We start from the raw sequence: 25460 nt of genomic DNA on the forward strand, positions 1-25460 counted from the left end.
GCATCACACTGATCACCACAGAGCCACGGAGCTGACAACCTTCAGGAGGTCTGGACCTAAGAAAAATTAAAACTTAATGGCGTTTCCTTTGAGGACATCTGAAAATTCTAGCTTGGACCTTCAGTATTCTCCCCAAAGCCTTAGCATTTGCTGCCAGGTAGCTGAGGTAGGGCACCATTTTCTCACCTCAGAAAGGCTCTAAAATGCAGTAGCGGCCCCAGCCTTGCCCAGATTTTCACTCAGAGGGAGACAGAGTTGGCTTCTGGGCTCTGTCACTGCTTAATGCAGTCAAAGGGAGATTTCATATTAACGTGGGGTTTGATTTAGGTCCCCAGTCTCAATTTTTAGGCATGATTTGAGGCACACCTGCTGCCTTCCATTATCACTGGATGGGTGCTGAATACTTTGAAAAATCGGTTTAATTACAATAATTACAGGGAATTAGTAATTTCTAAGAAAGCTTTCATGAGGTAGCTAATAAGCCCATACTTTCCTGGATGTGTTAGTTCTCATTTTCAGGCTGGATTGAATGGGGATTCCCACAGATGCTGGTCCACATTTGATTAACACATAATTAGATTTTTTTATTATTTTAATAATGTATTAGTACTTTCCCTTTAATTACAAGTTGTTTTATTGTGAAAGCTTGTCACTTATGTAGCTTGTTAAAAGCAGAAGACCAAATGGAGTGTGCACAGTACTTTTATCTAATGAATCCCCAATCATCTGTATTCATGGACAGAAAGGAAAACTTGGCAAATGAACGAGGCTGTGATAAGATTTGTGTGCCTCTGTGACCATTTGGTTTCCATAAAGATCCCTTTTTGAGCATAAAGGGAACTCTTGCACATGGTTGTTTGTGAAACATTCCCTAGTCTTTATTCACAAACACAGAAATACACTCCTCAAGGGCATCCAGAAATGAGAACCAAGGGAAAAAAGTTCTATATTTCTTGCTGCCACAAGATAATGTGGAAAGTGACATTTCTCACTGCTTTTATTTCTTATGGAAATTTTATCTCCTGGTGCCATAAGCCCAAAGTCCATAACGAGCTGCATGATCGAAGGACCTTGTGTGACCCAGTGGACTGAGCACTTACTATGACTTTCTCTCCTTATGCATTTATACATTTTTTGTTTTGCTTTCATACTTTCCTCTTCTGCCTGTCCTCAACATTATGCAAGGATGGTGCAGTTTGCTGGAGCTACACTTTAAAGGATTGCAAAAAACCAGATGTGAGCTTCGAAGCTGGAGGATGTTGGGAAGCCTGGGGTACCGCTGTGGGATGGATATAGGAGGACAAAACTGAATCCGTCCAGCTTTAAAGCCATTCCCTTTAATGCTGTTCCTGCAGAAAAGGCCATTTAGCAAAGCAATAGAGTTGGTGATGAGGATAATTAGTACACCACAATGATTGGCTCTTGTTCCAGGCATTTGGGTGAAGTGAGACTAATTTGGGTGCTTTGCAAGATGAAGACAGCACGTTCTTCAAAGAAGAGCTCCTTGCACCAGGAAACTGCTCTGAATAAACCAATTTTTAGGACAATCCCACAGCTTCTTGTGAAACCAGAACCTCATTAGGCAACTGCCTAAGTGGTCATCTGAAAAGTTCCAGGTCGATTTATTTTTACTGCTATTGTCAGTCATCTTTGCTCAAGGTGTTCATTACCAAACCATCAATCCATTCAGCTCTCCGGGTCAGGAAATAGCCCTTGATGCTGCTGAAGGCTTGATGAATCGGAAGAAAAGGAGGTAATTTTGTCTTTAAAACAGACAGTCTTAACAGGAGTGGGCAGATCAGCTGGACCCCAACCTCTCTCCGCTGATTACAGCCCTGCGAGAGTGATGGTTACACCTTCAGTTTTCCAGCTTTTCTGTCCCTCATTAATATTCCCCCGGAGCTGCAAATTATTCTGCCTGCAGAGACGGGGGAAGTTGTCAAGTGGTGTAAAACAGTGAATCTCAATGGGTTCTGAAGGATTTATTAGCACTTACACTAACTGCTGATGCGACCTTTGCTTTCCATAACACTCTCTCAAGGTAAGGTACAAACTACTGGCAAATAAGGGAAGGAGGGCACAGCCTCAAATGACTGATGTGAGAAAGAAACTTGAAAATTTTGCATCTGATTTGCATATACCAGTCACACCCCTCGTCTGGGTATGTAAATTCCCCAGAATTTAAGATTATGGAAGCTAAGGGGAGGGGAAAAAAAAGCACAAAACACATTAACTTTCTTTCCTCTCCCGTTTACTTAATGAAGAAAAAATTTAAATCCTTAAACAGATGGTCTGTATAGAATTAACGTGCACTGTTATTCACTTGAACCATGGAAATGATACCACATCTGGCGTGACATTAATTTATATAGTTTTTGAGCCTGTGCATTTCCATCAGCATCTGCTTTAGTTTGGGAAAATGACCTGATAAAACCCTGATGGTACCTTTGGTGATCCAGACAGGAATAGATTTTCCACTAGCTGGTAGTAGCTGGTGTATGTATTTAGGTGTAGTTATTTAGGTAGTAGCTGAGGTGTTTCATTTAATCAGAAACCTTTGAGGAGTTCATAAACCAAAGACCTTTAGTCCTGTGTAAGATACATTTCTGTGTATGAAGAGAGGGCTCTGAGCAGGCATCTGTGGGTTATGCTAGGCTATGGCTACCTTGGAGTGTTGTCCTTTTATTCCTGTTTCCTCTCTTTCTGACATGAAGTGATGGGAACTGCTTGGATAACTTCTTTTTCCTACCACTTTCCAGTCTACAGATGAAAATATGAAACATCAAGGCTTATAATCTCTTTATTATTCCAAAGATATGGGGACAGGCAAACAGTCTCTCAACAACTGAGGCAGAAAATAGCACTAACTATTTAAATCATATGAATATGTATTGTTATGTATAACAAAATATATTTACTCCTTCAATAGATGGTTATATTTAGTTACAGTTGTTACAGCATTATTCCAATTCCATCACGTTGATGGAGATTTATATTTTTAATTTAAATAATTAATAATTAAAATAATTTAAATAATACCTGAATATGTTTTAAGACAAAGGCAAAATTAATTTCTACTTTCTGAATCCTATTTTTCTTTAGGAGCCTTACATCTAAATGGTCTGAGGAAGGTTGAATATCTGGGTAAATTCCCATATACTTCTTTTCTTTCCCTTTTCTTTTCTTTTCTTTTCTTTTCTTTTCTTTTCTTTTCTTTTCTTTTCTTTTCTTTTCTTTTCTTTTCTTTTCTTTTCTTTTCTTTTCTTTTCTTTTCTTTTCTTTTCTTTTCTTTTCTTTTCTTTTCTTTTCTTTTCTTTTCTTTTCTCATGTTGTTGGGACCTAGTAGAATTTATAAATATATGTCATGGATAATATGTTCCTATAAACTTAGCAAGAATTAAAAATTGAAGTTAAGTTATAAGCTTGCATATTCCAGGGCTGGTGGGGACAGGACTGGACACTGTGGCAAGGTCAGTGAAGAGCATGAGCATCAGTCCCCTGCACCTGCAGTGACAAAATCTGTCAGGGACAGCCCTACATGGCAATAAAACATTCCTGTAGTGACTGAGAGCTTCTTGAACCACTCAACTGGGCTATGTGGCATTGTTTTGTGAGCATAATTGTGTGTTTCCATGCTACTTCCTTTAAACCTGAGAAAGTGAAGTTTAGTGTCTCTTGAATTTTGGGAAGGAGAGCAAATGCAGCTTTCAGATCTTGTGAAAAGCACAGCTGGGAGGATTTGATGCTGAATAATCATGTTTTATAAATGTTCACTGTCATTACTCCTTTTCAATCCTTAAAATTCATAACCTTGTTTTCTAAATCACACTTGTTTTTAGCTGATGCTTGGATGTCTTAGCCTGTTTTATGGTGACAGACAGTAACCAGTGAAAAACAAGATTCCTCCATGTTTTCAATGTGACACAAGAGTCTCTTTTGGCATGGGTTTCATTTTCTCCAAATGAACTTAAAACTCAAGTTGTCATCCCTAAATCCAAGTTAGCAGTGTTACTTCCCAGACCCTGGAGCTCTAGGTGCTGAAGGGAGCCTTTTCACAGCTCTGCAGGGACACGGGTGCCTAAGCAACAATGTAGAGGGTAATCCACTTTTTCTAGAAGAGCTCAATCAGCTCTGACAGATGAAAAACTATGTGAAAAGTCTTTTGGGCAGCAAATATTTTTGAGCTGCCCCTGATGGCACCTGCTGGTAGCACAGTGCCTGGGAATGCCAGTGATGAGCCAGGATGAGTGATACAGACATCTCTTGTGTGAGATGCCATGTAAGAATTCAAAGTCATTTCAGTCTGGTTATAACGAATGAAAACCCAAATATATCTGTCAGGGTGTGGGGATGATGCCTTGAGAAGGCTGACCTAGACCAGAGGTTAGACAGAGTTAAAGAATGAAGTAGGGATTTATTAGAGGGCCTCAATGCATCCACCTTGAGCAGCACAGGAGCCCAGCCAGGGCTACACCCAAGGTGAACCAAAATGGTCACAAAATGCTCGAATGGGCATGAGGTCTCTCACTTTGATCAGTTCTGCTCCATTTGCATATTGCAGTTAATTGTCCAATTCCAGCTTTAGCCCATCCAGTCCCATCCTTCTTGTTTTCCTCTCTTCATTCCTCCATTGTTTGTGCTCTTGGGCCTGAGATTTGGATCATTTGTCCTTGGTCCCCAGCTAGAGAAGGAATTGTTTTGTCTCTCTACTCTGTGAAGAAAGCTTACCGTCCTTAATATGAAGCTCAGAACTACACACTAAAGCAGTTCCGACTCTGAAAAATATAAAAGCTAAAACCTGAGGCATCAGGGACCGAGCCTGCAGGGCTGGGGGTGCCAGGGGATCCTGCCAGAACACACCCAGCAGCCACTGCATGGAAAGCATAGAGTCAAGCAGGATGAAGCAAATAGGATGATGTGATGACTCTGACATGGTCCAAACATTCTTTTCCTGAGATGTTCCAATCAACGTAAAGCATCATAACACACAGCCCTGTCTTTTTTCAAGGTTTGATTGTTTGTTTGTTTTTGAAATGTGAGTTTTTGTTGCAGTTCTGCTGTCTGCTCATGGAGAGCAGGGAACGGAAAAACGCCTGAGATTTTTTTTTATGTGAACAAAACTCAAACTCTGTTTTAATAATAAAACTTAGCAGAATTCTGTTGAACTATAAGGACCCCCACAATCTCTATTAAAGACTAATACAGATCAATCAAAAGTGTTTACATGAGAACAAGGTGTGGTGGATGCTCTGTGGGCTGGAGAAGGTTTCCTACAGTGACAGGGTGGGAGAGCTGGGGTTGTTCAGCCTGGAGAAGGCTCCAGGGAGACCTTACTGGGACATTACAGGACTTAAGAGGTCTTATAAAAAAGAAAAAGAGTGTCCAAGGCCAGGTTGGGCAGGGCATGGAGCAACCTGGGCTAGTGGAAGGTCTGCCCATGGCATGGGGAGAACTGGACAAAATTCATAAGTTCCTTTCTACCCAAACCAGTCTATGATTCTGTCATAATGAAATACAAACAACCTAAAAATTATATTTTTTAGTCTTTTCCAGAGATTTTCTGCAGCTTTAAGTCCTTGTTTCTTTGCCCTTACAATTCATTATACTTTCAATGGAAAGATGGTTGACCTTGCAAAAGCCACTTTAATCTAAACAAACTACCTCAGCCTTCTGGAAAAGGGGAAAACATGGAGAGAAAGCTCCTAGGAAAATTTTGTAATTAATCTGTGCAGCCTGAACTGGTTGCTGGCACAATATTCACTCTCTGAATTGTGCTGTTGTCTTCTCTGATACCACAGAACCATGGAATGGTCTGGGCTGGAAGCATCCTTGGACTGGGTTGCTCCAAGCCCCATCCAACCTGGCCTTGGGCATTTCCAGGGATCCAGGGGCAGCCACAGCTTCTCTGGGCACCCTGTGCGAGGGCCTGCCTACCCTCACAGAAAGCAATTCCTTCCTAAAATCCGTTCTAAACCCTGTCTTTGCAGCTCCACAAACAGCTGCACAAAGCCCATGACCCTTGGCTGCAACCTCAGCCGACTCCATTGCTTTTGATCCCAGAAACATCTTTCCTCCTGGCTGGAGTCACATGGCAGGTTGTGACAAATCAGGTTTTATTGCATGGGTTTTATTGCATATTGAATGCCAGCAAAGCTGGAACCCAGAGCAAGTTCTGATGGCAGATTTCTCTCAGGGGACAGGTCATTAGAGTTTGCTGTGTTTTCCCAGTTCCCTCCTCACAGCAGTTGTGAACCTTTGTCCACATATTATAGCAGAAAGATTAAATAATTGGGTGGGGAAATCCTGGTTACTTAAGGAGGCTGTGCTAATTTCTAGTTCTTTGGAGCTTCAGGCAATTAATTCCTGCATTGATGACTTCATGCACAAAATAATGACCCATTAGGAAACTGTAGGAGGAGAAGCATAAATGTAGTGGTGGAAGCTGAGGTAAGCTCCATCTGGAACATCCACCTGTCCCTCCCAGGACAAAAGGAATATTCTAGACAAGCCCTGCAGGTCTAATTAGATAAAAAGCTCCTGTATAATGCAAGTTTTGCCTGTGTAAGGTCTGAAGGGCTTGTCTGTCCTCTGAATTTCTGAGAGACTGGGAAACACATAATGTACATTGGGGAGCAAGGAGCGTGCTTGTGTTAACCAAAGACAAATTTTGTGAGTCAGAATTGGCCAGCAGAGGTGATGTCCTGCACACAGGCACAAGTTCCTCACTTAGCTTTGCTCACCACCAAGATTAGCTCCCTTTGAAGATGATGTCATGTTTTCATCCTAGATTTTTATCCTACAGCTATTACTTTTTGGCACATAATCCCATTTGAAGTTGGCATCCTCTGCACGGGCATGGTGCCACTGCAGCAGATGGGTGAGCAGTGAAAGTAGCACAAGTGGCAAGTCAGACCTTAGCAGGGTAACTTCCTTTCCAGGAACTAGGAAAAGGCACTCAGTGGAGTTGTTCAGAACCTAAAATCCAGGTATAATGACATTATTAATCAATTGTTGAGCTAAATGTTGAAGGATGCACGTTACCAAACACACGCTCTGACAGTGAGGAAATTTACTACTGTCCAATTTATTTTGGACATAAATTGCACAGAAGAAAATACTGGGTCCAGAAATAACTTTTCCAATTTGTTTTGTGATGTAAAGAGTTTTGCCTAAACACTTTAATAAATGAACGAATTATTGCTTAGCCTGAAACATAGAAGAATATATCCATGAACTAGATGATAAACATGGAAAATTTGACAGTATCAGTAGGTGTGTTCTGAAAATGTTTTTAAGAACTCAGTTAAGCAAGTCAGATTTTTGGGTTTCAATAATCTTACAGAAATTAAAATTTCTGAATTCAACAGTATTTATCCACGTCTCTACAAAGAGATAGGAAGTGAGAAATCCACAACACAAGATGCTGAAGCGTCTATTTTTTTTGGAAAAACACCAACTTTCTGAAACCTCCACATTTTTCAGTTAGAAAAATTTGGTTCAAGGCAACTGTTCTATCAGATTTCAGGCACTGCTGAATTGATTAGAAAGCACATGGTTGCTCATAACAAGGTGTAACAAGGTGCCTTTCTTCTAAAATCAGCGATGAGAGAAGGAAACAAGCAAACATCCCAAGTATTACAGTGTTTACATTTTCTTTTATGCCAACACAGAACACTACAGAATGACTGTACTAAGTGACCTTGGAAATAAACATATTTTGTATGTTCTTCAAGTTGAATGTTTACAAAATCTCTCCTTACTGTTGCACGTTGCTGATGCCTGCTGGGGCTTCTCTCTCCCTGCCCAGGAGAGGAGTCGCTCACAATTTTTGTGGACAAACGGAAGCTGAGCAAGAGGTCAGAAGGGAGCGACCCCAGTGCCAACAGCTCTGTGGTGACCCTGGAGACCCTGCACCAGCTGGCAGCCTCCTACTTCATCGACAGGGACAGCACCCTGCGGCGGCTGCACCACATCCAGATTGCCTCCACCGCCATCAAGGTAGGGACTGTGGCACCGAGATGGTTTCTGAAAAATAAATCCTCTCTGCCCCTGATTTTCTCTTGGGAAGCTGAGAGGCCTCAGAAAAGAATGAAAACAATATTATCTGATTGTTTGGGAATGTGGTCTAGAGGTTGTTTACCAACAGGTGCATCTTTGATTGGTTCCATGTGAGTTGTTTTTAATTAATGACCAATCACAGCCAACCGTGTCAGACTGAGAAGTCAGTCACGTGCTTTCTTTATCATTCTTGTTTAGCTTTCTGATGTATCCTTTCTCTTTCTTTAGTACAGTTTTAGTATAGCATTTCTTTCAATATAATATCATAAAATAATAAATCAGCCTTCTGAGAATATGGAGTCAAATTCTCATCTCTCACCTCGTCCTGGGGACCCTCACAAACACCACCACAGGACAGCTCCAGGGCACACCCCCAGGGGAGATCTCAGCTTCACCAGCTCCTCAGGAAGTGTGGTTTGATTGGTTTTATTCTCTTTTTTTGCCCAAATCAAAGAATTCGATTTATAAGGGAGGTGCTAGCATGGCAGAGGGTCTAAAGATGTACTAGAGATATTAGTGATGAATAATTGGTACAGAAGTGTTTCTAGAAGTGTTTGGTGACTGGGACAACCTCATGAACATGTGTAATCAGTAACTCCATTTACAGACAGATTTATATTTCTCATACATCTTTCTTTTTCTTCCTTTTTGAAAAAATATTTATTTATTTATTTATTTTAAAATTTATTTTAGATATAGTTATTGTGCTTGTATTTTTTTTTATGACCTTTGGAACAGTTTGGAGGTCTTGGCTCCAGAGTTTTATCATTTTCTGTTAGGATCGAGTTTTAGCACAGTTTGTCAGTCGAAGCACCCTCTGTGCTGACTGCTGCAGCTCTCTCCTAGCACTGGAGGATTTTTGGCCAAGATCAGTGTCCCAGGTAGGACACAAATCAACAATGTCCTCCTGAGGAGATCTCTAGTCTTACGTTACTCATTTGAAGTATGAAGTCTCTCCCAGTTTATTTCCAGATTTGAAGAGCAAACAAAATTGTAACTTGCAGTTGAATGTGCAGTAATTATGAAGCTCTCGATGCAAGATGTGATTCAGGAGCCTTTCTGCTCATTGAATCTTTCCACTGGTAACCAAGATCTTCATTAAAGACACCTGAAACCAGATGCAATTCCCAACTGTCTTAGCTGTTACTCAAGCAAATATAAATTTACTTCCTAGGAAGTGCCTTTACTGGGAGAAGGATACAACCAGAATTTGTGGCTCCAGGGCACATGTTCAGTTTGGCTGCTGGTCCCTGGAGGATATTCCCAAAGTCCCATCCATCCTGGAAGGGTGCCATGGCAGCTCAGCCCAGCCCAGCTTAGGGCTGGTCATCTGCTGGTGCCAGAGTTGAGCTGAGAGTGCAGCAGAACAAATCCAGGGTTTGGTGGAAGCTGCCCATCTCATCACCTGGTCTTGGAGGAAGGACTGGATTGGGAGCTTGTGGCAAGATGGGTCTGGAGTCTTCTCCCAGGCAGCTACCGATGGACAAGGGGAAATGGCCTCAGGTTGTTCCAGGGTAGGTTCAGGATGGATTTTAGGAACACTGCCTTCCCTTAAAGCGTGGTGAGGCATTGGAAGGGGCTCTCCAGGGTAAAGGTGGAGTCCCCATCCTTGGACGTGTTCAAGAAGTGAGTGGATGAGATGTGGAATAATTGACAGATTAGTTTGAAGGTTGATGTTCTTGGAGGTCTTTTCAACCTTAATGGTTGAATTGTCTGATCCTTGCTGCAGACCATGGTATCTCCCATCCCTCAGATGTGACTTACCTTTATAACCTGATTTTATTATGTAGATGTACAGCAACCCTTAAAACCAGGCCCCCTCCACATGCAAAAATTCCTTCTATGTGATGATAATTGGTGACTGCAACCAGTGGTAACTCAAGTGACAGAACACAGAAATGTAGACACAAAACACAGCCTGAAAGAAACCTGCCCTTTCTGGCCACTGAAATGTTTTTATGAAAATTTGTGTCACAATGCAAAATTCAACCCTGCCCAGCTACAATTTACAGAGTAACCTTCTGCAAGATTTCTACAACCACTACAAATGAAAGATTTCTCTCCAGACTCCTGCTGAGGTCGATGCAAACCAAGTGTTAGTCCACCAGCAAATATGATTTGGTTAATTGGCAGCAGGAGCCTCCAGGAAATGGTTCTCACATCAGATGCACCAGTGCTGGTAAATGAAACCCTGGCTTCTCCCACCACTTTCATTGAGACCCTGGGAACATTTGCAAGACAAATTTCTACTGTCAGAACACTTAATTGAACAAAATCCTGTTCCTGTTGAAATGCAGGAGCACAAAAGCAGCCAAGGAAGGTTTGTTTTTTTTTTGTTCTGTATGCACAGGTTTTTGAAAGACTGCTGTTTTTAAATTGGAAAACCATCAAGTAAAGTTTTAGATCCAGGGTGTAAGTAGCACATTCTTCAATCACATATATGCTGACACCTGAGTTAGAGTACTTTCCATACAGCTGCTGGACCAGATCTCTGTCCTAGCCCAAGGGTTGGTTTGGGAGAAGTGACACCCTGAAGGACCTGGGGACCAGGGTGATGATCAGAGCCTCTTCTCCTGTGCTGCTGCAGGGAGAAGTAACCCCAGTGCTTGTTACACCACAGATTCCTGAGCAGCTTTTAAAATCCCAGTGTCACCAAAACTGTGGGAAAAACAAAAACTCTGCAACGTCACTTTTAGTGTTAGAGAATTAAGGCGTTACTTTGTTCTGGGAATGATGTTGTTCTGGCCAGGATGTGGAGCAGAAATAATTTCATCCATGTGTGGCAGAGTAAATAATTCCATCACACATGGCTCTTTACTAGACTTCTCCCATACTCATACAGACAAAACTCAGAGAAATTCATTGGTTTGCCATTTACTGGTCCCAAGTTACACAATTTTCAATATTTGTGTTCCTGTGGGTATTGATCCCTTCACCTTCAATGCTAATTAGATCCTCATGTGCTGCTCCCAGGCTGTAGATGTTAAATCATGAGGACTTGCCTAGGCAACAGTGACTTTTGAAAAGAAACTTTAATTCCTTTTTCCTGGGCAAAGACAAACAACCCCCTGGACCAAAGCTGGTTAAAAATGTTAAAATTATATAATTTCCAACACCAGCACTTCCTCTGTCTGGCGTGCTCACCACAGCTCTGCTCAAAGCCTCCTTCTTTTGGATGGATTTGCCAAAAGAGCCCAAGGAAAAGTCTCACAGCTTGGCATAACTCCCTTTTACCAGCATCAAAGAAATCCAAGATAAAGATACTGCAACAGGTTGACAAATCCCTAAAGTTCTGAAGTAATATTAGAAGTTTTCCCAGCAGTCATTTTTGATTGCTAACTAGTTAGCAACAACAACAACAAAAACAACAATCATGTTCAGGACCTAGTTAGTATTTGATACTGTAATTTTTTATTCATTTTGGGTGGCTTTTTCATATGCAGTATTCTAGACTCTACAATATTAACAAGAGTTGTTTATATTTTAGGAAGAGAGCCGAGAGTATCAAAAATGTTTCATATAACTCATGGTCTTACTAGGAAGAACATAACTACTCTGTTGGGAATGCATATCTGAATAAACCGACCAAACAAAAATATGATATGGAACAGAAAAGGCTTAAAACACAAATCAGAAGCCCTGACATTTGCAGTTAAATCAGAGCACTCTGGTGCACAAATGAAATCTGCCACTCAAGTTCCTGGAATTTGGGGCTTCTAAATGAACAGGAATAATTTGCTTTGCTATTTGACTTATTGTTTGTCACATTTCCTGATACACTAGGCAGTCTGAAACTGCAGCAGGAGTTAGGGAAAAATAGAACAACTCCTTGCACACCTACATGTTTTCTGATTGTAATGCTCAGAGACTGCTCTCTTGATGGCTGGGCCACCTCTAAAATATTATTTGAGAAGAGAGATTACAAATACAATTTCTTTTCTCTAAAACCACACAACCTCCCACAAACAAAGCCAATATGTGATCCTTCTTTTTTCCTCTGGACTGGTATAAGCATCCCCTTTCAGGTTAGGCCACATCACTCTCACACCTCTTTTTTTCCCCTATTTCTATGAAATAAAAAGCATATTTTCTCCTAAAAAAAGAGATAATTTGTATCCACATGTGATGTATCTTCTAAACAAACGACTACATTAATTCTGTGTCCTTTCTTGTAATTTTTTTTGTTTCTCCTGCTACCCGTGACATAATTATCCTTAAAAGTAGGATTGAGGCTGCTGCTGATGTAGGCTTTGCATTAATCATGCAGACAATCCACTGAATATTCCACATTAAAAGAGTTAACATCATCCCATGGCAACATTTTCTGACTGGAAATCAAAATGTCCATGGGAAGAGCCCATAGCTCGTATCAATATTTAATATATTTCAAAGTCCCTGACACATAGATTCTTTCAGTATGATTTTAGCACATGCATTTCAGTACAAGTGCTAAGGCTCATGTGCTAAATCAACAGTTTGGAGCCTCCAGGGCCTCTCTGGAAGCTCACCAGGTGCCTGAGGGCTGTGTCTCATTTGCATAACATTTACATGAACATACAGCCTGTTGTGTTTGAAATATGACACGTCCAACATCACTTCCTTGGCACGCTCATTTTGGAGGCATTTTCCTACCAAAACCTCCCTTCAGCTGCACGGATGGCTGTTGGTTCTCCTTATTAACAACCTATTAGGGTGATGGGGCTCTTGTCTAATAAAACCCTGCCCAGCTGTGGGAGCAGAATGCAAATCAAGGCAACAGAATACAGATAAAGGGGTTGTTTTACAGATGATAAAGGCAGCATTTTTCCCCATGTCCTGTCACTGCCTGCTGGCAGAATGACCCTGTTGATCTGGCCCGGGTGGTGTGGCCACGTTCCTACCAGCACATTAGAGATTTTTGTGGTTGTGGGTGGGTGGCAGAGAGCTGTGCCACCCACATCTGGATTTCTGTACATCTGGATTTCACCCTGCTTCCTGGGCCCCAGCTCTCCCCTATTCCAGTTTGCTACAAGCTGTAATTTCAGCACTGTCTCTAACAAACTTCTGCAAGGAGTCCAAACAGTTGTGCAGAACCTAAACATAAAAACATAAAAACATTAAAGCACAAAAACCACCTTGGCTGCACGGTAAATTAAATATTACTGAATAGTCTCAGTGCATTCTGCAAAACTATAAACACAGTTATGTTAGAGCATTGGCATTAATGAAGTGAGGCTGTTCCATAGGTGTCTCTTGGAGGATATTGTCTCCCATCCCAGAATACACCTCCTTCTGTGGGAACTGGGCCAGGTGAGTACAGCAGAGGTGTTATTGTAGAGTCCAAACAGTTCTGGGACAGCCACAGTGCAACAAAGGAACAGGAGGCAACAGAAGAACAGATGCATAAATTGAATTTTCCACCAGCTATTTACAGCTATTTACAGCCCATTTATTCCATCTGAGTGAGAAAGAATAAACATCCTTGAGAACGTGCCCTGTAATTCCAATTAAATTTTATTGTGCAATTTGCTTTTTACTTTCCCCAAACCACTTTTTTTTCCTTTGCTATGAGAGATTTAAGCATTTGGTTTTATCTGAGAAGTTTAGATTACAAAGAACAGGGCTCTGTTGTGGTGGTAACTATCTCTGATTATCTATAATTAACCCATGAATGACTCATGGTGGGCTGTTAGAGAGGAAACTTAAGTGTAATGAAATTAATTTCTCCGCCAAAACTCAGACTGAAATATACAGACTTTTTTTTTTTTCTGTTTTCTTTCTTTTTTTGTCTGAAAAAGCTTGCTTGGTTCAATTTTTTTTTTCCTTTATACCTTCTATTTGCATCTGTTTTTCAGCGAATTCATGTAATTGCCGTAATTGAAAGTAGAAATGCTGAAATACTATAAAGCCTTTAGCTTTTGTCAGATTTCTGGCAAATTCTAAATCTCAACAGGTTGCACAGTTTTGTATAAACAGCCAATTTTTGGGAAGCTTTTGAAATCCAGTTCTCGAACCCTTTTTGCCCGCACTTTATCCATTCAGTTTGTGGGTAGAATTTAAGACTATACAGCTGTCAAACGTTGTAAAGGACTGAACACTGGGAAAAAACATTTGCCCAGCAACAGCTCTAAAGTATAAAATCACAGTTGGAAACATTGTTTTGGAAAGTCCTGTGACAGCAGGTTTTTATTGATTTTGTTAAAGAAATGAAATATAAATTTCACCAGACACTCATTAGAGATGTGTCTTAGTGTCTTGGTTTGAAAAGACAGGTGTCTGCTAAGGAAGGCAGGAGCCTCCCCTGAAATGGAAAATGTACACCCCCTCCCTTCAAATTATTATAATTTTGAAATTAAAGGGCTCTCAGGAAAAGATATGGGAGTAGGAATAACAGTTCTGTACTAGGACAATTAGAAATACAAATGAATAGTACAAACCAACACTGCCAGAGTCAGACCATGCCCTGCCCCCCTGTGTGTCAGGGTGGTGTCCCAGCCCCACCCCATGGGGGCTCAGCCCTCCTGCAGTGCCAGCTGTGGCTCTGCTGCAGCAGGGATCCTGCACAAGGGGGGAGTTTGCCTCTGCAGCTCCAGGGCTGCTGGAGATGGGCCTGGGCTCCCTCTGGCAATGCAGGGCAGCAGAAAGCTGCTCCTCTGGGAATGCGGTGGGCAAAGGCTGCTGTGGGGTCCCAAAGCTCAGATTGTATCCAGGTAGGAATGCTTGGCTCCTCCCCTGGGTGGAGCATCTCCCCATGGGATGGTGGAATTGGATCAGCCATGCAGGGACACTCACTAGCCATGGACAGAAGATAATTAATAATTAGTGGCCCATGAACAGAAGAGATCTCCTGGAGGGAAGATTGGTTGCAGAGGAGATAAAGAAACCTGCCCAATGAACAGAGGAGAACTGCCCCACATCTAAAAGGTGGGAATTGAATACACACCCTCATTTCTAATCTAAGACCCTGAGCAGCCTCCAGTAGCAGCTGCACTCTGTTACCTTTGCAGCAGAGTTTGCAGGGGAGTCACGAGCACAAGGAATTACAGCATCTCCAGCTTGTTGGCAATGCAGCATGAGATGCTTTCAGAACAATAAAATAGCACATAATAGAGACGCTTGAATAAGCATTTTGGAAAGATTTTGGGTAACTATTCTCCACTTAGTAAAAAAACCCCAAACAACAGAATGGGATAGAATAGATTACATGATAGAACAAAACAAATTGAAAGGCTCTTCTATTAGTTATGAGTTTAGTCAGGAGAGGAGAGTAAAAAAACTGAAGGAGATGAAGACTGCCAAAGCCTGAACAAGCTATAAATATACATATGTAAAGGAGAAACCTTAACAGCACTCACACAACACTTGCCATCACAGTTGTCAAAAACCTATAAACAATTCACACTACAGTTCCTTAAATGTTCCATACTCTCTCTCTTTTTTATCCCCCTTAAAAAACTGAAACTAAAGTAAATAAACCCAGAAGATGGAGAACGGTTTTAGTATTGAGAGCTCCACAGTGAACATATTGAACAGTGCAGTTAGACAGGGCATTCCAGCAGGAGTTTGGAGGTTTGTACAGATTTCAATTTGATCTTTATTCTGTCTGGCTTGTGTATGGGTTGGGAAACTTCAGCACTCTGCCTGTCCTACACCCTCTAATTGGCAGCTACTGCTTGCCAGCAGGTCAGAGAATGTCAAGCAAGGACTATAAAATTCACAGAACATTTCCCTGCCTCTGAGCTCTCAGAAATAGGAGATAGCATGTATCAACAGCTTGTATGAGCACAGAGGTCAGATTAGGAATAATATCTCAGACCAATAGAGACTCTGCATCAGAACAAATCAGCTTAGAGAATAATAAAAGGCTGTGGAAAGTTTTCAGTTTTCACATTATTTTTCCGAGAGATTTTTTTGGCCATAATACATTTTTGCATGTTTTGTTATTATGGTTTATGATTCAATCTGCAATCATCCCCTTTGATCTATTCATTTAGTGTGAAAAATTACCCCTTGTGTGGGAATCCTTCACAGCTAACTGGCACTGAGAGTTATATCATTGCTGTCTTTTGCACTTCACTGTTATTTTTACCTTGTAAACCTTCTCACAGAGCTCCAGCAGAATTTGCATGTCTGACAGCAAAACTATAATTTAATCTCTTACAAGATAATGTACATAACGCCTCTACATGCTGAAGCAGAGAAGGGTTTAAGAAAGGTTTCATTATTCATCCAGGAGACTTTCTACACTATGGAGTGATCATTATTTTCAGATCTTTAATGCCTGAAAGGTTGGAAGCTGCTCTGCAGGCTTTGTAGCAGAATCCAGTGAGCAAAAAAAAAAAATTATTCTAGTTTTTCATGGCTAAACATCTAATTTTCCTTAGATAAACATCAGTGAGTCAAGGAAGTTGCTGCTCATTCATGTTGGTATCACTGAGATCAGGGTTTTCACAAACCAGCCTCAACTACCATCTTCCCATTTATCAAACTGTGTTCATCATCTCTCCTGGATAGCCAAATTTAACCCTTTAATTCCCAGGGAATAGCTACTGCATTTCATGGGCTTTGGGTACTCTTCCTTTGAATTTTATTGAAAGTAACATGAAAAAAAATAATAAAAAGGCCCTTTTTTGTCATGGTTATAATGGTTCATAATTTTCCAACATTTATAATAATTCCAGCAAGTGGAGGATATGGATGTCTCCCAAATAATACGTAAATTTACAAGGAAACTTAATTTTATCTTCTCCAAGTGTATCTAGAGCCTGGCAAATGAAAAATCATTCCATGTTTTCTCTTCAGCTTTTCATGAAATCCTCAATGTGTAAAATTAGGTGATGTGCAAAATTAGGTGATGATAAAACCGTGATGATAATAGAGAAAATGGTTTGAAGATTACTATTGAAATATTTTTCCTGTCATGTTTTAGTCTACTTAAGTAGAGTTTGCTCTTAGTCCAATTCCCTATTTGAAACACAACATTCACAAGAATACTGAGCTCATAATAAAATAAATAGCCCATGTTCCTTCAGGCATAAAAAATAAAATGTGTTGGTCTGCTTTTCTTACTCTGGTATTGGTTTACATTGGGGAGGATCTGTCCTTCCTTGATATCCCAAACTGACAAGTCTGTAGTGTGTGTGACCTGAGAGTTCTGCCCTGATACCACTGTGCAATGGCTTAGAAATAATTTTGCATACATACAAGATAAACATGTTGATAGCAAAAGGGCATAAAGGAACTATACAGTGGCATATATGACTTTAATCCAGATATTTACATGTGCAGGACCTTTAATTGAGAAAAGAACTCTTGTCAAAGGGTTTTTCACCTACAATATTGTGAAAGGAGCTGGATATCCAGGAATGTCCCACCTCACATGGTTATCTGCATAGAAACAAAGCAAAACCTGCAGGTGGTGGAGTTGCTTTCAATTCTGAGCAGAGCAAAGTCCTTACACTTCCCCAGGGCTCCACAATCCTGATAATAACTGCTGCTTTCTTTTCATAGGGTTCCTCTTTTCCCTTCTGAACTTCCCTCCTTCCCTAGATTCTTGTGCTCATAGGAACTCTGGATCTCTCTTTTTCTGATTTTTGATGGAAGAAATGCACCTGCCCTTATGATACATCATTCTTTGCCCTTGCCATTGGCTTATCTATGTGAGGACAAGAAAAGAATGAATAAAACCCTTTGGATATGATCCTATATTCTATATTCTAAATATTTTTTCCTACCCATAGTAGGACACATTCATGTATGTTTTAATGAACAGGTCTTGGTATTTGATAGGTCTTTCTGTTCCCATGAATCAGGATGATGTGAAGGATTTTCCAGCTGGGCTCAGCAGTCAGTCTGGGTAACATTACCCTCAGAGCCTAATTCTAAGAGCAGCTTTCTGTACATTAAAATATCTCTTCTAGGTTTGTTCATGAAATAACAATATAGAGAGTCACTGGGTTCCCTGACAGAACTTTCCATATGAATGAAGCAGCCATATGAAATGAAGTTTAAAGCTTCAGTGTTAAGTTGCTTTTCTTCTCTAACACAAATTTAGCAAAGCTGAATTCCATTTAGCTTGAACAACTGATAGGTATTTAATGATTAAATTATAGATTATGATTAAATTATAGATTGTAGCTGCCTGGTCTGTAGTAGGTCTGCAAAGATGCAGGAAAACACTCTAAAAACCAAGTTGCATAAAAGCAAGAGTTCAGCAAAACACTAAATTGAGAGTTGGCCATACCAATGAGACAGAAAGGGCAAATGTGCTACAATCATTTACCAGAGGGAATAAATGGGTGGGAAGTAATGAGGATATAACCTAAAAATAAATCCCTGCACACATCTCTGTGAGCCAGGCAGACACCCCTGTTATGGACACTAATGTGATTCCTTGTGAGAGCTTGGGATGACAACCCCAGGAGGGGGAGTTTGATGGCAAAATAAAATGGACATGAGAAATGTCCTGCTGCAGATGTGACTGCCAGGGAGGGGCAGGGTGTGCTGAGCTGGAGTGCCATGGGCAGCACAAATAACTCAGGAGTTTCTGGGCAGCAAATCTAACACCTGGAAACAGCTTAAACTAGTTAGAGATGTTACTGAAAAGAATATTGCAGGCAAGTTTTAGAATTGCACAGAAATGTATAATCAAAGGTAAAATTCTCTAGATTCTCTGTATGGAAAATTAAATTCTTAATTAACCTGCCCTTATCATTTTGCTTTTTAAGCTTCAACACTTTAAATGCCTTTCATGTTCTTTTTTGGACCTAATGTTAACCCATCACATTTTTTCTTTGGCACAAGTTTGAGGTTTCTTTAAAATTTTATTTTTCTCTTAAAAATAGGACATATAGGATTTTAAAAACTAATCACATTAAAGGTATAACGTTGCCAAATGATCCAAAGATAATTTTTATATTTACCAAGAGGATCTTTATAATTACCAAGAGGATCCTTTTCCTGACACATCAAAAAGAAAAGAAACATTTTAACTTTTAATCCTGATTTAGGAAGGACTATATTTTTTATTCATACTTTCCCAACATAAAAAAAAAATAAATTCCATTCACCTGCAGTATTATTATGACAATATCTGTGATTTTTATAAATAGGGGCTAATAATATCTGTGAGTTTTATAAAAAGGCAAATCATTCTGTCTTCTTGAAACTAATGGGGACACAGTGAAAAATCCCAGTGGCCTCAGCAGTGCCTGATGGAGCTGGCCCATGAAGATACAAACCCTGAACCCAAAACTCTTGAGAAGTCCTTGCATGGGATTTTGCAGCTGGGTTAAATGTAATAACACATTTAACCTGTACAGCATGAGCCCCAAAAATTCCTTGGAGCTTTTTGTCCCTTATATAATAATGCAATTATGTTTGGAAAAGGATGTAAAGCTGGGAAATGGGTTTTTCTTAAGGAGGCATCTTTGCTTTTGCTTTCTGCAGATACCTTGAGATTTTTATGGACTTGAAATATTATTTTAATTTGTATCTGTGCTCTTCTCTCTGTTTCTAATTTTAGCTTTTAAAGCAAATATATAGATTTCATTTGCTGTTTGTTGCTCAGCTGTCTCTTTAGGCAATAAAAGCTGAGAAAAAAAATAATATTAGTGTTAATTTAAGTAAGATATGGGCAAGCAGAAGTAGCTAAATGGAGACTGAAACAAAATCCTCTGTTTTTTATTAAATTTTTGCTAACTCTATTATTTCTCTGTAAGAGAACTTCACTGTCATCTCTTCAAGATTAATTAAAAGAGATAACCTGTTCTTTTGCAGATAAAGCCTGTCCTTATTCTCTGTATGAGGCTGATGCACCTTTGATTTCTAAAAGTGCAGGAAATAAAGGCTCTGGCAGGGCTGCCCTGCCTGGTTTTCCAGCAGCCTCATTTCCTGCAAACTTCCCTGTTGCAATCCAGAAGGCTGCATGGGAATGTGGAACCTGACAGGCAGTGGATTGAAAATGTCCTTGAAAAGGGAAAATCGTGGCTGTGATGCCAGGACTGTCAGTGCTGCCAGACTTATTCCAGTATTGTGGATTCTCCTGGAGCTCACAGATGATATATTGCTCCCTGAGATAGTGGGGAATAGACTTGAGCAGAAAGGGGATTGTTCCCTATCAGACTGACCTGAACAGCCTTAAAAAATCATAGCATTTTCAGCAGCTGCAGCAGACCAGAATTCAAATAGTGTGAGCTCATTTCCAGTTCCTGAAATATTCTGGTTTCTGAGGTATTTAATGCTTTATGTAAGGAGAATGCATTTCAATTTCCTTGTTATTTTAAGGTAACAATCTGGTTCACAGTAAATTCCTGGGAGTGTAGAAACAAAGCAGCGCAGAATTGAAGGATTAGACTGATCTCTTGGGGAGCTTTAGTGCTGCATTCAGTAAAATTCAAAGTCATCTCCTTGCCCAGAAACTTGAAAGAAGTCCCTATTTCCCTTTTAATGAAGTTAATGGAAATTTTGCAATTATCTCTTTTGCAGAAAGATCAAGTTTACTGTTCCTCTTCCATTTTTCAGATAACAGAAAAAGAGGATGGGAGTCTTTCCAGGTCTCCTGAGTTAGGGGGCTCTTCAAATTAAAGTGTCAGCCCTATGCTGCTAGAAAATCTGTTCAAAATATGTCATGCCTTTGAGGTATTGTTTTAGATTCCTAGCAATTAAAAAATCATTTTGAAAACATAAATCCAACCTCTGACATTGTGAATGCTTCTGGTTTGTCTGCACCTCCTTCAGAAATGTTCATCTAGCCCCTAGCTGAGAAGTATCAGTGCTTGGAACACTCAGAAAATTTGATTTATTTTAATTGCACACTCATTAGCAGGAGTTTTTTAATATGTTCAATGACAAAAATAGGGCAGTGGAGCAGCAACTATTGTGTGGCAAAGGGAAGTGCTGGAATAAAGGTGCTTTTGTGAAAAACTGTCAAGCCTGGGGGAAAAGAAAGAAAAGAGTTGGCAGGAGATGCACATCTAAATAGAAAGTACATTTAGTGCCTGTTTATTTGATCAACTCTTTTTTAAGGTGAAAAGAGCATTGACTGCAGGATGGGCAGGGACTACAGGGGGTGGGAGCATGGGCTGAAGGTGAGGTTGTAGAAGGGCAACGGAATCAGGACCATCATGGTTGGAAAAGACCTTGAAGATCACCAGGTACAGTCGTCATGTTATTCAGGAGAATCCCAATTTCTCCCCATTCCAGACTTCTGCCCCATCTTCTGTCAACACAGCCACTCAAAACAGACCTGTCTCCCTCATGCAGATATGAGGAGTTTGCTCTAAATCCTTATTTGAATGTTTGAAGCATTAAAGAGGTTTGTGTGAATGTGAGCACAGCTGCCTATTCTGCAGTGACCAGCATTGCCTCATCCTCCTTTGTGCTGGCTCAGTTCTCATCCTCAGAAGCCAAAGCCATTTTTAAGGAGTCCTGCTGAAGAGGACAGTCCTTTATGCAAGGCACACACCACCTCTGCATGGGCACTTCGTTAGGAATATTAGCTACATGTGCTTAAAAGGACTCACCAGGAGCAAAATCTCTGTAGAAATGTATTTCCCTTTTATTAGGAAAGTCTTCTGTTGGCTTAATTATCATGGAGAAAAAAAAGCAGGCTGTTTCCCAGGGAAATACTACCCACTGATATCACAAGAATTCAGCCCTGCTTAAGTGCTAGGAGGTATGTTCTCAGTGAACTCATAATCGGGTCATTATCACCATGGTTATGAGATTTAACTGACTGAAAACTGTAGGCATTTGTCTCATTAATGCCAAATGTTAGAGTTTATTTCTGGGAACTGAAAACTCTGCTGCCCAGGGACACCTGTTCTGTGATAATCTCTGAAAACAAGGCACTGGAGAACATCCTACCTGCTTCATGTCAGGTGATTTCACAGGTGGTTTTTACTGGTTCTTAGGGGGTTTTGGTTATTGAATAACTTTGTTCTGTGGTGCTTTGCTTTGTGAGTTAATGTTCTTTGTGGGTTGCAGAGCATGCAAAACAAACATTGGTTCTGGTGCTCTTTGCACAGTGTTAGTCACTTCTGGACAATGCTACCTCCCAGCATAATCTGAATTTCTATTTTCTTATCTGTCCCTCTCCTCTTTTTGGTCTATCTTTTTTCATACACATTCTGACAGAACAGTTTTCAGCTGTGATCTTGGGACTGAGCATAGTCACACTTCTCTGCTTGGAAGATAATTAAAGGCGTGCCATTGCCTTTCCAATTTCATTCCTATTGTTGCTGAAACAAAAATGTAAAATCATCAGTAACACTTGGCTCAAATCAGAATTAATGTATTTTTATCCTTTCAAAATTTTTTTTCTTCTTCTCTAGTCTGTCTTTTTATCACCAAAGTTACCCCAAAAGGTCCAAGGCTAGGTTGGATGGAGCTTGGATTAACTCAGTCTAGTGGAAATGTCCCTGTGGCAAGGGTTGGAACTTGATATTCTTTAAAGCCCCTTCCAACCCAAGCCAGTCTGTACATGTATAATTTAGGAAAATCAAATCCTTTCATCTGGTCTGAAAATTTGATAGAAATTTGAGGCTTTCATTAATAAATCATTCAGAATTTTTTCTCATTTGCAGTCTTTGTGGAGTAGGATTTGTGTATACAAAACCATATGTAACTGCATGGCTCTGACCTCTGACTAGAATTGTCATCCATCAAAAGGTGAAGGTTGGATGATTTTTATGTTTTTTAGCATTTCTTTTTTACATACTGAGACTATTCATTTTGAATTTCTTGTTACCATGTATTTTCTATGCAGAAGATAAGAGTACCAGAGCAAGGCAGCTGACAGAGGGTGTGAAGGTACCTGGAAAAGTAAAAGGATGAATAATATAAATGTATAGATTGGAATAAAAAATGAACATTTAGAAAAGGTCCTTATTTATTGATGTATTTATAGAGCATTGTCTATTATTATTATTATTATTATTAATTTTAATTGCTTTACTGCAATGATTGTAATTCATATCAAAACTGCTCTATATAATTTTCTTCTGAATCAATGTATTTATAAATGTTATCTCTCAAAACAGTGGCAGTCTCTACCCATGTCTGGCATAACTCAGATAAGAGTGAAGAAATATGAACAAAAAGGGGCACAATAACTACAAAGCTACTTACCACCCTTCCTTATTTTGTGATTTCAGGGGCCATAAAAGAGTAATAGGAATGGATAGGAATTGCAATATTTGCTTTATAGTTTATACATTCCATATAACTTTATGAAGCTGCATTGCCTTATAGAGAAATGCTTGAAAGCCATAATAATATTGTGCAAACGAAAACAACATTAAAATAAATGGATCTTTAAATAAAGAATTGCATAGGTGAATGATGAGCATAATATGTCAGAGTAAGGATAAAATTCATTGCAACACTTACCTGCCATTCTTTTGGTTTTCTGGCTATTTTTCTTATTTAATCTAGGTAGCACTATTTTTTATTGTATAAAGAGATTAGGATTCTATTTATGAACTGGAGGTACTTTCAAAAAAAAAAAATCTTATTTTAGAATGGAATTTTAGACTACTTGTTGGCAGAGGACTGAAGAATCAAACACCAATTTTCATTCCAGCCATGTCCAATCCAAATCTCATCCCCCTGCTGGAGTCTTTGTGCTGATTCAGGATGATTAAGCAAAAACCGTGGTAAATCTGCTGCTGTCATAAATATTAAAGATTGCCAAACGTGCAGAGAGGACACAGCCTGGCTTGAGCCCTTTTCCTCATGCATCTCGAGCTCTGCTCACAGGTTTGGTGTGGGCCAGTTCTGTGTCCTCTCCATGGGCTGTCCACCCTCAAAGTGATGGAAAGGTGCCAGGAGCTTGGAACGAAAGGAAATCTCATATATTCTTTTCAAAAGGGCAAGAAGAATGTGAAATCTCAGAAGAACATCAACTCAGAAGGTTTCAAGGACATCACAGCCCAGCTGCAGCCACCCACAGGCTGTGGGTGAGCTAGATTAACTCAGTCTAGTGGAAATGTCCCTGTGGCAAGGGTTGGAACTTGATATTCTTTAAAGCCCCTTCCAACCCAAGCCAGTCTGTACATGTTGCTGATTTTTCAGCAACATGAAAAATCAGGGTTTATATCAGAAAACCTTCATATTCCCATCAAATCAGACTGTTCAAATTTCCATCTCCCTTCTGTTTTTTACAATTCACATTGGTTGTCTGGTTGCATGGCTGGCACTTGCTCAGTTCATGTCTGCATTTTTAAAATCTACTTCCTCACCCTGTAATTTAGGCTGAGTCTCCAGGAGATACAGAGCTGAATATGATACCTGACGTAATAGAAAATAGCAGTGGTTGTATTCAAAGCTGGGGCAGGTACAAAATAAGGGTAAATCTGGCCACAATTTCTGAAACAAGCAAAAGAAGAGAAGCAGGAAATTCCAGGAGAGTGGCTGAGAACGGTTTGGGAGCTGCATGACAGAGGGATTGGTTGTACTTCTGATTTTAGAAAGAAATTGTTGACACTTCAGAATTATATATAATATTCCAGGAAGCATATAAATTACTAAGGTTTTTTTTCAATTTATTTAAATGTGTTTACTCACCAAGTTGCACCAGGGACAGACATTTAGGTTGGATATTAGGAAAAATTTTTTCACTGAAAGGATGGCCAGTCACTGGTACAGGTTGCTCCCAGGAGAGTGGTGGAAGTACCCTTCCTAGAAGTGTTCAAACACCATGATATGGGGCTTAGGAGATGGGTTAATGTTTCGACTTGACGATCTGAAAGGGCTTTTCTAACCTTAATGATTCAATGATATAAATAACTGCTCTCTCCCAAATAAAAACCTTCACTGTTAAGCCAGAGCTCTACTTGTGGAGGTCCTGGTTTGATAAATTTGCTGTATTTTGGTTCTGTGGCCATGGATTTGGTGATTACAACAGACAGAATATTCGGAATTTTGTGCCTAAACTTACCTTAGGCCCTTCCCTTATGAAAAAAAAAATCCCACCACTACCACCATTATAAATACAGCTCATAAAGGGCTTTTAATTCCAAATATTGATCTTCTTCACTGGAAAAATCAGAGCTTTTCTCATGACTTCAAGTAGAACTTTTCACGTGCACAACTTTCAAGAGGGGAAAATCAGAGTCCTCATTTTAATAAACTTAGTATTTATATTTTATTATTATTCTTCATTGTTATTATTTTTATATTTATTATATGTACTATATATAATATGTTATAGAAATAATTATATATTAGATTATATTACATGATCCATAGTATAATTATTAATATAATATATAATAATATATAATATAACACTAATTATAATTATAATTAACAATATATAATATTTATAATTAAGAATATATAAATGTATTATATTAATAAGCATATAAAGTATAAGATATTTATATAGACTATATTTTATATTTATATATATTTATAATATT

The 25460-nt window shown here is 39.6% G+C and overlaps 1 protein-coding gene across 1 annotated transcript in view; it reads left to right on the forward strand.

Moving 5' to 3' along the window:
• BRINP3 (BMP/retinoic acid inducible neural specific 3) overlaps positions 1-25460 on the forward strand; it is a 199066-nt gene that overhangs the window by 110404 nt on the left and 63202 nt on the right. Inside the window, exon 4 of the mRNA XM_059478341.1 lies at positions 7808-7998. Within this exon, the coding sequence (XP_059334324.1) occupies positions 7808-7998 (191 nt within the window). The remainder of the gene's footprint in view (positions 1-7807; positions 7999-25460) is intronic.

This window comes from Ammospiza nelsoni, chromosome 9 (assembly GCF_027579445.1).
Source record: "Ammospiza nelsoni isolate bAmmNel1 chromosome 9, bAmmNel1.pri, whole genome shotgun sequence".
In the NCBI taxonomy this organism is placed as follows: domain Eukaryota; kingdom Metazoa; phylum Chordata; class Aves; order Passeriformes; family Passerellidae; genus Ammospiza; species Ammospiza nelsoni.